Source organism: Mobula birostris, chromosome 12, assembly GCF_030028105.1.
Source record: "Mobula birostris isolate sMobBir1 chromosome 12, sMobBir1.hap1, whole genome shotgun sequence".
NCBI classification, from domain to species: domain Eukaryota; kingdom Metazoa; phylum Chordata; class Chondrichthyes; order Myliobatiformes; family Myliobatidae; genus Mobula; species Mobula birostris.
In genome coordinates this window covers 20838744-20856133 of record NC_092381.1, presented here as the reverse complement: position 1 = coordinate 20856133, position 17390 = coordinate 20838744, and the positions used below count along the sequence as shown (strand labels likewise).

The following is a 17390-nucleotide window of genomic DNA, read 5'->3' as shown; positions in this document are numbered from 1 at the left end:
GTATTCTGTAACTACCATCTTGGATATGACCGCCTGGGCCAAGAATCGATTCTAGGACATTGTACCATAGCAAGATATTTAACTATATGAAGAGTAACAGGTGGGCTAGGGAGAAAGTAGGACCACTTCGAGACCAGCAGGGCCACCATGTCTCAAACCACAGGTGAGATCTTGAATGACTATTTCTCTTCAGTGTTTACCGAGAAGAAAATCATGATTGCTTTAGAAATAAGGGCAGTAAGTGCAGATGTTTCAGAGTGCATTCATATTGCCAGGGAATAGGTATTTACAGCTTTAAAGTACATAGAGGTGGATAAATCCACAGGACCTGACTGAATTTGTCTCAGACTTTGCGGGAGGCTAGAGAAGAAACTGCAGAGCTCCTTGCTGAGTTATCCGCTTCATCGTTAGCCACTGGTGAAGCTCCTGAATAGTGGAAGGTGGCTAATGTTGTTCCAATGTTTGAGGGTGGCAAGGACAAGCCAGGAGGTGCAGGGTGGTCAGCCATTCATCTGCTAAGGGGAAATTTATTGGAGGGAATTCTGAGAAACAGGATATATCAGCATCAACAAAATACAGTTAAGAGGAGTCAGTATAGCTTTGTGTTGGGAAATCATAATTGACGAACATTTTAGAGTAACCAAAAAGGCAGATAAGAGTAGGGCAGTGGAGTGAGACTTCAGCAAGGCCACCAAAAAGGTCCCACATGGTAGGCTGGTCTAAGGAGGACAGATTCCATGGAATCCAGAGAGAATTAGTTAAGTGGATTTAAAAACTACAGAGGGTAGTAGTTTAAGGTTGTTTATCAAAAAATAGAGGCCAGTGACTGGTGTTCTGTAGGGTCAGCACTGGGACTCTGATAATGTAAATAATTTGGAAACAAATACATAAGGTTTGATCAGTAAGTTTGTGGAGGACATGAAATTAGGAGATATCGTTGATAGTGAAAAGAATCATCGTAGATTACAAGATCTTGATCAGTCAGGGAAGTGGACTGAGGAATGCCCAATGGATTTCGATAAAGAATTCAGGTGATGGAATTTTGGAAAGTCAAGCTAGTTTAGGATTTATATTGTGAATGGTGTTGCACTTGGGAGTATAACAGAACTGAGGAACCTAGAAATATAAAAGCAGTTTGTTGAAAACAGTATCACAGGTAGACAGGCTGGTGAAAGTGGTGTTTAGCATGCTGGCCTTCATTACTCAGGACAAGGAGGATAGGAATAGGGGCATAGTTTTGCAGTTGTACAAATCATTGATGAGGCTGCTCTTGCAGTACTTTTGGTCACACTTATATGGTAAAGACATGGTTATGTTGGAACCAGTGCAGAAAAGATTTGCAAGGATTTTTTTGGGGAGAGATACAGCACAGTAACAAGCCTTTCCACACCAATAAGCCCACGCCACACATTACAAGCATGTGACAAATTAACCTACTAATCTGTACGTCTTTGGAAGGTGGGAGGAAACTGGAGTAATTGGAGGAAACCCATGAGTCACATGGAAAACGTATAAACTCCTTACAGACGGCGGCAGAATTGAACCCGGATCGCTGGTGCAGTAAGAGTTATGCTAACGGCTATGCTACTGTGCCTCCTAAATTTGGATGTTGCCAGTCTGAATTATTGAGAAAGGCTGGCCAGCCCAAGTCTTTATTCCTTAGAGTGTAGTATAATGAGAATGAGGGGTTACCTTCTGGAGGTTTATAAAATCATAAGAGGCATATAGATAAGGTGAATGAAAGTTGTTTCCCCAGGGTAGGGAAGTCCATAACTAAGATGGAGCATAGATTTAGGGTAAAGCAGAAAATAAGTTAAAAGCATCTAAGAGGCAACTTCGTCCATACAGAGGATAATGAGGGTAGAACTGCAGAGAAAATTGTTGAGGCAGATGCAACAGTATCATTTAAGGAGCACTTGGATTGGTACATGTAGGGGCAAGACTTAGAGGGATGTGGGCTGAACATAGTAAATTGTGATTAGCTGGGTGGGCACTTGTTGGGCCACAGGGTCTGATTCTGTGCTGTACTGCTCTATGACTCTATAATTTCAGAAAAAAAATTTATTCATGTGTAAGTCTCTGTTCAGGGAACATGGTATCATTTTAAAAAATGGCTATCGAGAAGAGGTCATTGACATTTGCAAAGCGATACTTGTCCTTCAATGGCATGTTGTATTTCTGTAGTTCATTCAGAAATTGCTCCACAAAATATCTATTCAAGATGTCTTCAGCTAGACCACTTCCTCCCAGATCTTTAATGTCAGCTCTGTTCTTTTATAGTCCATCATAGCATTTGTTGAGGATATTTGAATCAAGTAGCCAGCAGTGACTGAACTTAGCTCTCATTCTGTGAGTTACTTGACCAGAAATTGGTCCCACAGGATGCTTCAATGAAGGTTCATTTGGAGTTTAAAGTTGCTTTCTATCTCAACTGAACTTCAATGTATGCACCTATGGAGTTTAAACCAACTTCAATGACATTTCCACATTGGAAGTACATTACTGTAACTGACTTAAATCATCTCAACTTCATGTCCTTCATATTTCAGGATTACCATGTCCAAAAGATTCATGGGTGACTTTAGATACATTATATTGTAATTATTCCCTTGATGTGAAGAACATCTTATGGATTTCATATATGAATACATCAGGGTTTTATTTACACACCTGCTGTTTTCAAATGACTTAATTTTTTATTCATAGATTAACAATCTGTACAATCTCTCTACCCTTAACTGCTTTTTGTGACTTGAAACTCATGCTTTCGGTCAACAAAAATATCAACTTCTTTCTCTCTCCTTGCACGTTGTGAGATCTGATTAACTCAAGTATTTTCTGATTTTAGATAGATTCAGTGGTGTTAGAAAGTTTGTGAATTGCGTAGAATTTTCTCCACTTCTGCATAAATATAACCTAAAGTGTGATCAGATCTGTGCGCAAGTCCTAAAACTAGGTAAAAAGAACCAAATTAAATAAATAACACAAAAAGCATTATACTTGTTCATTTATTCATTCAGAAAAATGATCCAGTATTATATGTATTTGTTGGAAAAAGTATGTGAACCTTTGCTTTCAGTAACTGGTGTGACTGCCCCCCCCACCCCCGCCGTACAGCAGTAACTTCAACCAAACGTTTCCAGTAACTGTTGATCAGTACTGCACATCGGCTTTGAGGAATTTTAGGCCATTCCTCCTTACAAAACTGCTTCAACTCTGGGATGTTGGTGGGCTTCCTCATATGAACCGCTTGCTTCAAATCCTCCCACAAAATTTCTATAGGATTAAGGTTAGGACTTTGACTCCTCCATTCTAAAACACATATTCTCTTCTTTTTACACCATTCTGATATTGATTTACTCTGGTCTTTCAGATCATTGTCTTGTTGCATTATCCAGCTTCTATTAAGCTTCAGGTGATGGACTGCTACCTTGACATTCTCCTGTAAAATGCTTTGATACGATTTTGAATTCATTGTTTCCTCAACAATTGCAAGCTGTCCAGGCCCTGAGGCAGCAAAGCAGCCCCAAACAATGATTCTCCTTCCATCATGGTTCACAGCTGGGATGAGGTTTTGGTGTTGGTGTGCAATGCCTTTTTTCCTTCGAACATAGCAATGTGCATTTCTGCCAAAAGGTTCAAGTTTTGTCTCATCTGTCCACAGAATATTGTCCCCAGAAGCATTGTAAAACATCCAAGTGGTCTTTTGCAAACTTGAGATATACGGCGATGTTTTTTTTTGGAGAGTAGTGGTTCCCACAGTGGTGTCTTTCCATGGGCACCATTCTGTTCAGTGTTTTTCTTATAGTGGACACATGAACGGAGAATTTAACAAATTCTAGAGATTTCTTTTGGTCTTTTTGCTGTTACCCTTGGGTTCTTTTTCACCTCCTTCAGCATTGCACATTATGCTCTTGATGTGATCTTTACAGGATGCCCACTCCTAGGGAGAATAGCAACAGTACCAAGTTTCATCAATTTATAGACAATTTCTCTACTGTGGACTGACCTCTACAATTCTTCTTCCAAGGTCCTCTGAAAGTTGTTACGATCAAGGCACAGTGCACATAAACAGATCCTTTCTTAGAACTGAAGACTCTGTTAGTAACCTGACTTTGTGTCTTTTTTATAGGGCAGGTCATCTCAACCTACACCTCTAATTTCATCTCATTGATTGGAACACCTGACTCCAAATAGCTTTTGTAGAAAGCATTACCCCAGAGGTTCACATACTTTTTCCAACAAATACATGTAATATTGGATCATTTTTCTAAATTAATAAACAAACATAATGTTTTTGTGTTATTTATGAAATTGGGTTCTCTTCATCTAGTTTTAGGACTTATGTGAAGATTTGATCACATTTTAGGTCACACTTCAGCAGAAATAGAGAAAATTCTACAGCGTTCACAAACTTTCTAGCATCACTGTAGATTCTTTATTGATCCCAAAGGAAATTACAGTGTCACAGTAGCATTATAAGTGCACAGATATACAACTATTTTAAGAGAAGAAAGAATATAAAATAAGTTACCTCAAGCAGTCTAACAGGAAGGGATCTTCACTTCCCCAGCTATAGGTTGTCTCATTATGGCCGAGGGCAAGAATGACCTCACATAGTACTCTTTGGAGTAGCACAGTTGTCTTGTCTTAGTCTATTACTAAAAGTGCTCTTCTAAAAGTGCCAAAGTAAGATACAGAGGGTGAGAAACATTGTCCAGAATTGCCAGGATTTTCCCAAGGGTCATTTGTTCTACCACAGATTCCAGTTGACTCCAGTAACAGAGCCAGCCTTTCTAATCAGCTTATTGAGCCTGTTGGCATCACCTGTGTTGATGCCACTGCCCCAGCACACCACCGTATAGGAAGTCGTACTAGTGACAACAGACTGGTAGAACATGTGAAGGAGAGGCCTGCATACTCCAAAGGACCTCGGTCTCCTCAGGAAGTAGAGGCGATTCTGGCCCTTCTTGTACACAGCCTCTCTGTTGGTGATCCACTCAAGTCTGTCATCCAGGTGCATCCCCAGGTACTTGTACGCCCTCACCACATCCACATCCTCACCATCAATAGTAACAGGGACCAGTGCAGGCTTAGTCTTCTTAAAGTCTATCACCATCTCCTTTGTCTTACAGATGTTGAGCTGCAGATGATTCAATTTGCACCATTTGACAAAGTCCTCTGCTAGGGCCCGGTATTCATCTTCCTGTCCTCCTTTTATAGACCAAAATTGCTGAGTCATCAGTGAGTTTCTGCAGATGACATGACTCAGTGTTGTATCAAAAGTCCAAGTTATAGACAATAGACAATAGGTGCAGCAGTAGGCCATTCAGCCCTTCGAGCCAGCACCACCATTCACTGTGATCATGGCTGATCATCCACAATCAGAACCCTTTTCCTGCCTTCGCCCCATATCTCTTCACTCCGCTATCTTTAAGAGCTCTATCTAACTCTTTTTTGAAATAATCCAGAGAATTGGCCTCCACTGTCTTCTGAGGCAAAGCATTCCACAGAACTACAAACCTCTGTGTGAAAAAGCTTTTCCTCAACTCCGTTCTAAATTGTCTACCCCTTATTCTTAAACTGTGGTCTCTGGTTCTGGACTCCACCAACATCGGGAACAAGTTTCCTGACTCTAATCTGTCCAATCCTTTAATAATCTTATATGTTTCAATCAGATCCCCTCTCATCCTTCTAAATTCCAGTGTATACAACCCCAGTCGCTCCAATCTTTCAACATTTGACAGACCCTCCATCCCGGGAATTAACCTCATGAACCTATGCTGCACTCCCTCAATAACTAGAATGTCCTTCCTCAAACTTGGAGACAAAAATTCTACACAATATTCCTGGTGTGGTCTCACCAGGGCCCTGTACAACTGCAGAAGGACCTCTTTGCTCCTATACTCAATTCCCCTTGTTATGAAGGCCAGCATGCCATTAGCTTTCTTCACTGCCTGCTGTACCTGCATGCTTACTTTCAGTGACTGATGAACAAGGACACCTAGATCTCGTTGTACTTCCCCTTTACCGAACTTGACACCATTCAGATAGTAATCGGCCTTCCTGTTCTTGCCACCAAAGTGGCTAACCTCACATTTATCCACATTAAACTGCATCTGCCCACTCACCCAACCTGTCCAAGTCACCCTGCATTCTCATAACATCCTCCTCACATTTCACACTGCCACCCAGCTTTGTGTCATCTGCAAATTTGCTAATGTTACTTTTAATACAGGATAAACAGGAAGGAAGCCAATACAGAAATATTATTTCTGATTTCAAGAATCTTTAGTTTTTTTTAAAACATCACTTGCCACAGTAAATACCAAATAAACATACTCATGGTGCCCTGCTCAGTCCAATCATCTGGTTTTGTGCTTTAATGCAAATTGAAAGACATCAAAGAATCCGAAAGCAGAAGAAATAACTTACTTGAAAGTTTGTAAACACGTTTGTTTTCTTTACCAGAATCATTCTTCGGTTGTCCATTTTGATGCAAACTGAAAGAATCTTTTGACAAGCTTTCCAAGGTTGCCATCATGGTAGCCTTCTGCAAAAAAAAAAAGCAAAGCATATTGACAATTAGAAACAAATGGATCAATACAGAAGGAAACCAGAATTGCTCTTTTAAAGTCTTGGACAGTTTTACAGCATAGGAGGATCTATGTTCCAGTCAGAGACCCTGAAAGAACAATTAATTTTCTCAGGATGAGGCTTTCTATTCCAGAACAATGGAGAAGTCCTCCTTCAAAGAAAAGGGCTTCCCTTCCTCCACCATCAACACTGCCCTCAACCACAACTCTTCCATTTCACTTGTCTGCTCTCACCCTACCCTCCTGCCACCCTACCAGGAATAGGGTTCCTCTTGTCCTCACCTACCAACCACCAGCCTCCATGTCCAGCACAAAATTCTCTACAACTTCCGCCATCTCCAAAAGGATCCCACCACCAAGCACATCTTTCCCTCCTCTCCACTTTCTGCCTTCCACAGTGATCGCTCTGTATGTGACTCTCTTGTCCATTCGTCCCTCCCCACTGAGTTTCTTTCTGGCACTTATCCTTGCGAGCGGAACAAGTATTACACTTGCCCCTACACCTCCTCCCTCACTAGCATTCAGGACCCCAAACAGTCCTTCCAGGTGAGGCAACACTTCACTTCTGAGTCTGTTGGGGTCATATACTGTGTTCGGTGTTCCCTGTGTGGCCTCCTGTATATCGGTGAGACCCAACGTAGATTGAGCGACCGCTTTGCCGAGCACCTGAGCTCCGTCCACCAGAAAAAGCAAGATCTCCCAGCAGCCACCTATTTTAATTCCACTTCCCATTCCCAATCTGATATGTCTATCCATGGCCTCTTCTACTGTTGTGATGGGGCCACACTTAGGTTGGAGGAACAACATGACCGGGAAGCCTCCAACCTGAAGGCATAAACATCGATTTCTCGAATTTCCGGTAAAGCCCTCCCCACCTCTCCTTCACTATTCCCCATGCTCTTTTCCCTCTCTCACCTTTATCTCTTTGCCTGCCCATCACCTCCGTCTGGTGCTCCTCCCCCTTTTCTTTCTTCCATGGCCTTCTGTCCTCTCCTACCAGACTTCCCCTTCTCCAGCCCTGTATCTCCTTCACCAATCAACTTCCCAGCTCTTTAATTCATCTCTCCTCCTTCAGGTCTCACCCATCACCTTGTGTTTCTCTCTCCCCTCCTGCACCTTTTAAATCTACTCCTCAGCTCTTTTTCTCCAGGCCTGCCGAAGGGTCTTGGACCGAAACGTTGACTGTACTCTTTTCCATGGATACTGCCTGGTCTGCTGAGATCCTCCAGCATTTTGTATGTGTTGCTTGGATTTCCAGCATATGCAGATTTTCTCTTGTTTGTAATTCATGCTGCCCCACACATTCCTCTTCTCTCTCTTCCCATGAGCAGCATTAATTTTCCAATGATTCTGAAAGTCATTTATTCAGAAACATGTTGAATTCTTACATATTTAAGATTTTGCTACTGTGTCTAGGAAGAATATTTTCACATAGCAGAGGATACATTAACTGCTGAAGTTCACCCTCACCAATTTTGGTTTGGAAAAAGAACAGAAACAACACCACTAAAGATAAAGAATAGTATAATTCCATTGATCATTTTCCATTCAATTTGATTTTTAATTTCCCTTATCATTCATGTGGCAATAACTTTATGAATAGGAGGATCTAAGAGAATGGAGACAAAATGCACCAAACAGCATTAGGCTGCAATCAAAGTTTCTCAAGGTTATTTTTCCACAAGCATACAACTACTTCACCTACTTATTGCTTACATACAATCTGACAGATGGAAGAGCATATCTGAATCAATTCTTAGCAGTAAAACCTTTAGGACTGTTGAACACTCCATCTGGCTCGCATTGTTGCAAGTTTATATTCAAAAGAGCTACTGACATACGATCACCATAATCCAGAGTAAAAATTGTGGGGCTCTCCATGATCCGTGTGTGTTGACAAGAACAAGAAAATGAAATCAAATCTAAACTACTCTGTCAGCACAAAATAACTCTGGTTCATTAATTAATGCATTCAAAACCACAGTTCAAACCCACCAATGTCATAATCTCACTCAGAAGCCACAGAATAACTGGTTTAGGAAATGGAGAATGTCATCAAGTTTGCTCTAGGCATATTATTGATATATGTACATAGGCATGTATGTTATGCATGCGGAATATAGTAGAGAATATAATATAGTATAGTAGTGAAAATGACGCATTCATTCTACCCAAGCACCGTGGCTGAAATTCCCACAAGTCCTAATTACAGCATTTGTTGTGAAACAAAAATCAAGATTTGGGATAACTGAACAGCCTTCAAAAACGGCAACAGTGCAACATATCTCCTCTACATTCCTTGGGAAATGATCCAAATCCTCAAAACCCATGAGAAGTTTTCCTTCAAGACCAAAAAACAACAGAAGCATTGCACATTCTCAACACTTAACTTTTGCCTTCCTATACCATCTCTGAACAATTTTCTTTGGCAAGAAACTAGGTTGAATGCGTGCCAATGAAAAGAAAGAACTTCTTAAGCAACTTTTTTTTTCTAAAACAAAATAAACTTGCCTTCATCTACTCTGCTTTGGACATGTTTGATTAAAGAAATCTTGAACAAAAAAAAACCTACCACATATCATAAGGAAATGCAGTGACTTAAGACACCAGTATGTATGTATGGTTTTTCTTGGAGTGGTACACCAGTTCAGCTCTCAACATCCCTTGAAAAAAAATCATAAGAATTAAAATCGACAGGGACAAGGAAGCTGGTGCAAGCTGAGTAATGGAAAAGTAGCTGAGCAATACTAGAAAATTCCAGCATGGGGAAAAGACTAGAGTCAGGTCAGAACAAAAGCAATGCAAAAGGATAAACTTAAAAAGATCCTTCAGTTGAAAGAAGAGGATTAGAGGAGCATAAATTCATGACAAAAGAGCTGCAGTTGAATCAGAATCAGGTTTATTATCGCTGGCATGTGATGTGAAATCTGTTAACTTAGCAGCAGCAGTTCAATGCAATACATAATCTAGCAGAGAGAAAAAATAATAAATAAAATAAAAATAATAATAAACAAGTAAATCAATTACATATATTGAATAGATTTGCAAAATGTGCAAAAACAGAAATACTGTATATTAAAAAAAGTGAGTTAGTGTCCAAAGATGCAATGTTCGTTTAGGAATCAGATGGCAGAGGGGAAGAAGCTGTTCCTGAATCACTGAGTAGGTGCCTTCAGGCTTCTGTACCTCCTACCTGATGGTAACAATGAGAAAAGGGCATGCCCTGGGTGCTGGAGGTCCTTAATAATAGATACTGCCTTTCTGAGACACCGCTCCCTGAAGATGTCCTGGGTACTTTGTAGGCTAGTACCCAAGATGGAGCCAACTAAATTTACAACCTTCTGCAGCTTCTTTTGGTCCTGTACAGTAGCCCCTCCATTCCAGACAGTGCTCCATACCTGTCAGAATGCTCTCCACAGCACAACTATAGGAGTTTTTGAGTGTATTTGTTGACATGCCAAATCTCTTCAAACTCCTAGTGAAGTACAGCCACTGTCTTGCCTTCTTTTATAACTACATCGGTATGTTGGGACCAGGTTAGATCCTCAGAGATCTTGACACCCAGGAACTTGAAGCTGCTCACTCTCTCCACTTCTGATACCTCTATGAGGACTGGTATGCTTTCCTTCGTCTTACCCTTCCTTAAGTCTACAATCAGCTCTTTCATCTTACTGGCGCTGAGTGCCAGGTTGTTGCTGCGGCACCACTCCACTAGTTGGCACATCTCACTCCTGTACACCCTCTCATCACCATCTGAGATTCTACCAACAACGGTTGTATTGTCAGCAAATTTATAGATGGTATTTGAGCTATGCCTAGCCACAGTCATATGTATATACAGAGTAGAGCAATGGGCTAACCACACACCCGAGGTGCGTCAGTGTTCATCGTCAGCGAGGAGGATATGTTATCACCAATTGAATGAGAGTATAAGCACAGATTAATTCTAGTTTCTTCTTTCGTTCATTCTTCTTCAATGAAATATTTTGAATAATTCTACCAAAAATACAGATGGAAAAGAATGGATCACAACAGGGGTTAAACCACACACATTGGATCTTGGCAACAGGTTCATACACAAGTTTAATTAAAATGCTGCACATCAGATAGCTACCTATATTTCTAGAGAAATTACTACATAGAAAAAGTTGGCATAGAACAGTGGACACCATACCAGTGACATGAGGGTGAGTGAAAGAGGAACAGGGACAAGATTGGGCAAATACGGTCACCAATGATTCCTTTAAGAGAGGAATGAAGAAACCTACAGAGGGGGAACTTTGGAGACCAAAACCAAAGCGAACTGAAGAACAAAAAAAATAAGAATTGAGGAAAGACAAAGCCAGAAGATGCAGTGAACAGCACGATGGGCTGTCTCAGAACAAAGGTGAAATTATGAGTCTTAGAAATCCATCAACTAAGATTATAAGAAACCACTAAATTAATACACGGTTCACAAATCAATTCAAGTGTACGGGTTTAGAAAGATCTGTGTATACATATGAATGTACAAAACAATTAAAAGACCATCAAATCTATACTCAGCCAAATAGAATAGAATCAGTGACATACAATGTGAAGTTAGCTTTGTGGCCCCAGAACAGTGTAAAGACAAAAAAAAACCCAATCAACTATAAAAATAAACAGTGCAATGAAAGGAATAACCAAGTAACATTCATGGCTTCGTGGACTGGTTTGAAAATCTAACGCCAGAGGGAAAGATGAAGTTTCTAAATCAGAGTGTGGGTTTTCAGACTCTTATACCTCCTCCATGATCATAGGAAAAAGAGGGCTTGTTATGGAGGGTGACGGTCCTCAATGATAAATGCTGCCATCTGTCCCTTCAAGATGTCAGCAACTGTGGGGAGGCTTGTAACCGTAATGGAACTGGCTGAATCTACAACACTCTGCAGTCTCTTGCAATTCTGTGCATTGGAGGATCCATACCAGGAGGTGATGCAACTAGTCAGAATACTCTCCGTTGTACATGTGGAAATTTTTAGTCTTCAGTGACATACCAAATCTCCCCAAACTCCTAACGAAGCCTTCTTTGGGATTGAATTGGTGTGTTGAGTCCAGGATAGGTCCTCTGAGATGCGTTAATATTACTTTATTTTTGTGTGTGACACATGTACTGTGTCCTGCAAACTAGTCCCAGAGGAACCTTGTTTTGCTTAGCTGTGTACATGTGCATGGCTGAGTACAATAAATTTGAACTGGCTTTTTCTCCTTGAATAATGATCCACTTTCCCTGGCTTTATTTGTTACCTTGAAAATGTATAAGCGAGTGACATGAACAAGCCAGTATTTCTTTAGCCAAGTACATAAAAAGCAACTTGTTCTCATTACACGGCACCTTATGCATATAGTACCTTTTAAGTCACCTACCATAGTTCCCCGCAGCACTTCTGTAGCACATGAACAGCTTTTTAATTACACTTTTACCAACCTTTCCTCAGCTTTAACGTCTCCTTTTATGACACCTGGACAGGTAAATGGAGCTCAGAAAAATAGAGGGCTATGGGTAATCTTAGGTAATTTCTGAGGTAAGGACATGTTTGGCACAGCTTTGTGGGCTGAAGGGCCTGTATTATGCTGTTGGTTTTATACTTTATTGTCGCCAAACAATTGCTTCTAAAATGTACAATCATCACAGCGATATTCGATTCTGCGCTTCACTCTCCTTGGATTACAAATATTAAATATTAAAAATAGTAAAAATTAGTAAATATTAAAAATTTAAATTATAAATCATAAATAGAAAATAGAAAAATGGAAAGTAAGGTAGTGCCAAAAAAAAAACGAGAGGCAGGTCCGGATATTTGGAGGGTACTTAGGGTACGGCCCAGATCCGGGTCAGGATCTGTTCAGCAGTCTTATCACAGTTGGAAAGAAGCTATTCCCAAATCTGGCTGTACAAGTCTTCAACCTCCTGAGCCTTCTCCCAGAGGGAAGAGGGAAGAAAAGTGTGTTGGCTGGGTGGGTCGTGTCCTTGATTATCCTGGCAGCACTGCTCCGACAGCGTGCAGTGTAAAGTGAGTCCATGGACGGAAGATTGGTTTGTGTGATGTGCTGCGCCGTGTTCACGATTTCCTGCAGCTTCTTTCGGTCTTGGACAGGACAACTTCCATACCAGGTTGTGATGCACCCTACAAGAATGCTTTCTACAGTGCATGTATAAAAATTAGTGAGGGTTTTAGGGGACAGGCCAAATTTCCTTAGTTTTCTCAGGAAGTAAAGGCGCTGTTGGGCCTTCTTGGTGGTGAACTCTGCTTGGTCGGACCAAGTCAGGTCATTTGTGATAATAGACAATAGACGCAGGAGTAGGCCATTTGGCCTTTCCAGCCAGAACCGCCATTCACTGTGATCATGGTTGATCATCCACTATCAGTATCCAGTTCCTGCCTTATCCCCATAACCTTTGATTCCGCTATCTTTAAGAGCTCTATCCATCTCTTTTTTGAAAGCATCCAGAGACTTGGCCTCCACAGTCTTCTGGGGCAGAGCATTCCATATATCCACCACTCTCTGGGTGAAAAAGTTTTTCCTCAACTCCATTCTAAATGGCCTACCCCTTATTCTTAAACTGTGGCCTCTGGTTCTGGACTCAACCATCAGCGGGAACATGCTTCCTGCCTCCAGCGTGTCCAATCCCTTAATAATCTTACATGTTTCAATCAGATCCCCTCTCATCCTTCTAAATTCCAGAGTATACAAGCCCAGTCGCTCCAATCTTTCGACATATGACAGTCCTGCCATCCCGGGAATTAACCTTGTGAACCTACGCTGCACTCCCTCAATAGCAAGAATGTCCTTCCTCAAGTTTGGAGACCACAACTGCACAGTACTCCAGGTGTGGTCTCACCAGGGCCCTGTACAGCTGCAGAAGAACCTCTTTGCTCTTATACTCAATTCCCCTTGTTATGAAGGCCAGCATGCCATTAGCTTTCTTCACTGCCTGCTGTACTTGCATGCTTGCTTTCAGTGACTGATGTACAAGAACACCTAGATCTCGTTGTGCTTCCCCTTTTCCTAACTTGACTCCATTTAGATAATAATCTGCCTTCCCGTTCTTACCACCAAAGTGTATAACCTCACATTTATCCACATTAAACTGCATCTGCCCACTCACCCAGCCTGTCCAAGTCACCCTGCATTCTCATAACATCCTCCTCACATTTCACACTGCCACCCAGCTTTGTGTCATTGGCAAATTTGCTAATGTTACTTTTAATTCCCTCATCTAAATCATTATATATTGTAAACAGCTGCGGTCCCAGCACTGAACCCTGCGGTACCCCACTGGTCACCGCCTGCCATTCTGAAAGGGACCCATTAATCACTACTCTTTGTTTTCTGTCAGCCAGCCAATTTTCAATCCATGTCAGTACTCTGCCCCCAATACCATGTCCCCTAATTTTGCCCACTAATCTCCTATGTGGGACCTTATCAAAGGCTTTCTGAAAGTCCAGGTACACTACATCCACTGGCTCTCCCTTGTCCATTTTCATAGTTACATCCTCAAAAAATTTCAGAAGATTAGTCAAGCACAATTTCCCCTTCGTAAATCCATATTGACTCGGACCGCTCCTGTTACTACTATCCAGATGTATCGTAATTTCATCTTTTATAATTGACTCCAGCATCTTTCCCACCACCCACGTCAGGCTAACCGGTCTACAATTCCCTGTTTTCTCTCTTCCTCCCTTCTTGAAGAGAGGGACAACATTAGCCACCCTCCAATCCACAGGAACTGATCCTGAATCTATAGAACATTGGAAAATGATTACCAATGCGTCCACAATTTCTAAAGCCACCTCCTTAAGTACCCTGGGATGCAGACCATCAGGTCCCGGGGATGTATCAGCCTTCAGACCCAACAGCCTATCTAACACCATGTCCTACCTAATATAAATTTCATTCAATTCATCCATTACCCTCGGTCCTTTGGCCGCTATTACATCTGGGAGATTGTTTGTGTCTTCCCTAGTGAAGATAGATCCAAAGTACCTGTTCAACTCGTCTGCCATTTCCTTGTTCCCCATAATAAATTCACCCGCTTCTGTCTTCAAGGGCTCAATTTTGGTCCTAACTATTTTTTTCCTTTTCACATACCTAAAGAAGCTTTTACTATCCTCCTTTATATTCTTGGCTAGTTTACCTTCATACCTGAGAGCGTGAGTGGGCCAGTGAAGGAGTGGAGCTTTAAGGCTTTGACTCGAGAGATTCTAGCAGTTTTGGCAGTTGGTCTGTGCAATCAAGATTTGAATAGATCAGCAGAAAGCCGTTGATTAGACAATCAAGATTTGAATAGCTCAGACTCAGCAGAAGGCAGTTGATTGGGCAGTCGAGGTCAGGTGACCTAACATTTTGAAAAGTTCAAACAGATAGAGGGATAGCTCAAGCAAAGCAGCCAGTGAAGGAGTGGAGCTTTGACTCGAGAGGCTTAGAAGAGGTGGAGGGCAAGCTAGCTCGCAGTTAGTTTTTACAATGTCTCCTGAGACGGTGATGTGCCTCTCATGTGAGATGTGGCAGTCTTGGGGGAACTCCCCTTTCCCGCAGAGTCACATCTGCCAGAAGTGCATACAGCTGGGCGATCTGGAAGACCGTGTAAGGAATCTGGAGCAGCAGCTGGATGACCTTTGACTCATAAGGGAGAATGAGGCAGCCATAGATGAGAGCTACAGGGAGGTAGTCACACCTAGGCTGTTGGAAGCAGGTCGTTGGGTGACAGTCAGAGGGGGGAAAGCAAAGATGAGCAGACAGGTAGTGCAGAGCACCCCTGTAGTCATTCCCCTGAATAATAAGTTTACCAACACACATAAAAGTTGCTGGTGAATGCAGCAGGCCAGGCAGCATCTCTAGGAAGCTGTCCTGACGAAGGGTCGCGGCCTGAAACGTTGACTGCATCTCTTCCTAGAGATGCTGCCTGGCCTGCTGCGTTCACCAGCAACTTTTATGTATGTTGCTTGAATTTCCAGCATCTGCAGAATTCCTCGTGTTTGCGTTAATAGTTTACCATCCTGGATACTGTTGGCAGGGACGACCGACCAGGTGTGAGCCACGGTGGCAGGGCCTCTGGCACTGAGTCTGACCCTGCAGTGCAGAAGGGTGGGACAGAGAAGAGGAGAGCTGTCGTCATTGGAGACTCTATAATCAGGGGAGCAGACAGGAGATTTTGTGGACGTGAGAAGGACACCCGCGTGGTTTGTTGCCTCCTGGGTGCCAGGGTCCGGGATGTCTCTGACCGGGTGCACAACATCCTGGTACGAGAGGGAAAGCAACTAGAAGTCGTGATACATGTTGGGACCAACGACAAAGGCAGGAAGAGGGATGAGGTCCTGAAGTGTGAGTTTCTGGAATTAGGCAGAAGGCTGAAGAACAGGACCTCAAGAGTGACGTTCTCAGGATTGCTGCCAGTGCTACGTGACAGAGATGGTAAGAATTGGAGGAGATGGCAGTTGAATGTGTGGCTGAGGAGTTGGTGCAGGGAGCAGGGTTTTAGATTTTTAGATCATTGGGATCTCTTCTGGGGAAGGTGGGACCTGTACAGATTGGATGGGTTGCACCTGAACTCGAGGGGGAGCAATATCCTTGCAGGTAGGTTTGCTAGCATAGCTTGGGAGCGTTTAAACTAATTTGCGAGGGGGATGGGACCCAGAGCGATAGAGCAGTGAGAGAAGTGCATGGAATAAAGCCAGATCTAACATATAGAGAGGCTTTGAGGAAAGAGAAGCAGAATAAACAGTGTAAAGACAGTAAGGGAGAAGGGCTGAAATGTGTGTACCTCAATGCAAGAAGCATCAGGAACAAAGGTGATGAACTGAGAGCTTGGATACATACATGGAATTATGATGTAGTGGCCATTACAGAGACTTGGCTGGCACCAGGGCAGAAATGGATTCTCAATATTCCTGGATTTCAGTGCTTTAAAAGGGATAGAGGGCAGAAAAAGGGGAGGAGGGGTGGCATTACTGGTCAGGGATACTATTACAGCTACAGAAAGGGTGGGTAATGTAGCAGGATCCTCTTTTGAGTCAATATGGGTGGAAGTCAGGAGCAGGAAGGGAGCAGTTACTCTACTGGGGGTATTCTATAGGCCCCCTGGTAGCAGCAGAGATACAGAGGAGCAGATTGGGAGGCAGATTTTGGAAAGGTGCAAAAATAACAGGGTTGTTATCATGGGTGACTTTAACTTCCCTAATACTGATTGGCACCTGATTAGTTCCAAGGGTTTAGTTGGGGCAGAGTTTAAGTGTGTCCAGGATGGATTCCTGTCACAGTATGTGGACAGGCCGACCAGGGGGAACGCCATACTAGATCTAGTACTAGGTAATGAACCGGGTCAGGTCACAGATCTCTCAGTGGGTGAGCATCTGGGGGACAGTGACCACCACTCCCTGGCCTTTATAATTATCATATAAAAGGATAGAATCAAACAGGACAGGAAAATTTTTAATTGGGGAAAGGCAAATTATGAGGCTACAGGGCTAGGACTTGCAGGTGTGAATTGGAATGATGTTTTTGCAGGGAAATGTACTATAGACATGTGGTCGATGTTTAGAGATCTCTTGCGGGATGTAAAGGATAAATTTGTCGCAGTGAGGAAGATAAAGAATGGTAGGGTGAAGGAACCATGGGTGACAAGTGAGGTGGAAAATCTAGTCAGGTGGAAGGAGGCAGCATACATGAGGTTTAGGAAGCAAGGATCAGATGGGGCTATTGAGGAATATAGGGAAGCAAGAAAGGAGCTTAAGAAGGGGCTGAGAAGAGCAAGAAGGGGGCATGAGAAGG

The 17390-nt window shown here is 42.4% G+C and overlaps 1 protein-coding gene across 1 annotated transcript in view; it reads right to left on the bottom strand.

The window, feature by feature from the left end:
- The window catches only part of cdc7 (cell division cycle 7 homolog (S. cerevisiae)), a 103518-nt gene that overhangs the window by 70194 nt on the left and 15934 nt on the right, over window positions 1-17390 (bottom strand). Inside the window, exon 2 of the mRNA XM_072273416.1 lies at window positions 6436-6553. Coding sequence (XP_072129517.1) covers window positions 6436-6544 — 109 coding nt within the window. The 5' untranslated portion in view covers window positions 6545-6553. The remainder of the gene's footprint in view (window positions 1-6435; window positions 6554-17390) is intronic.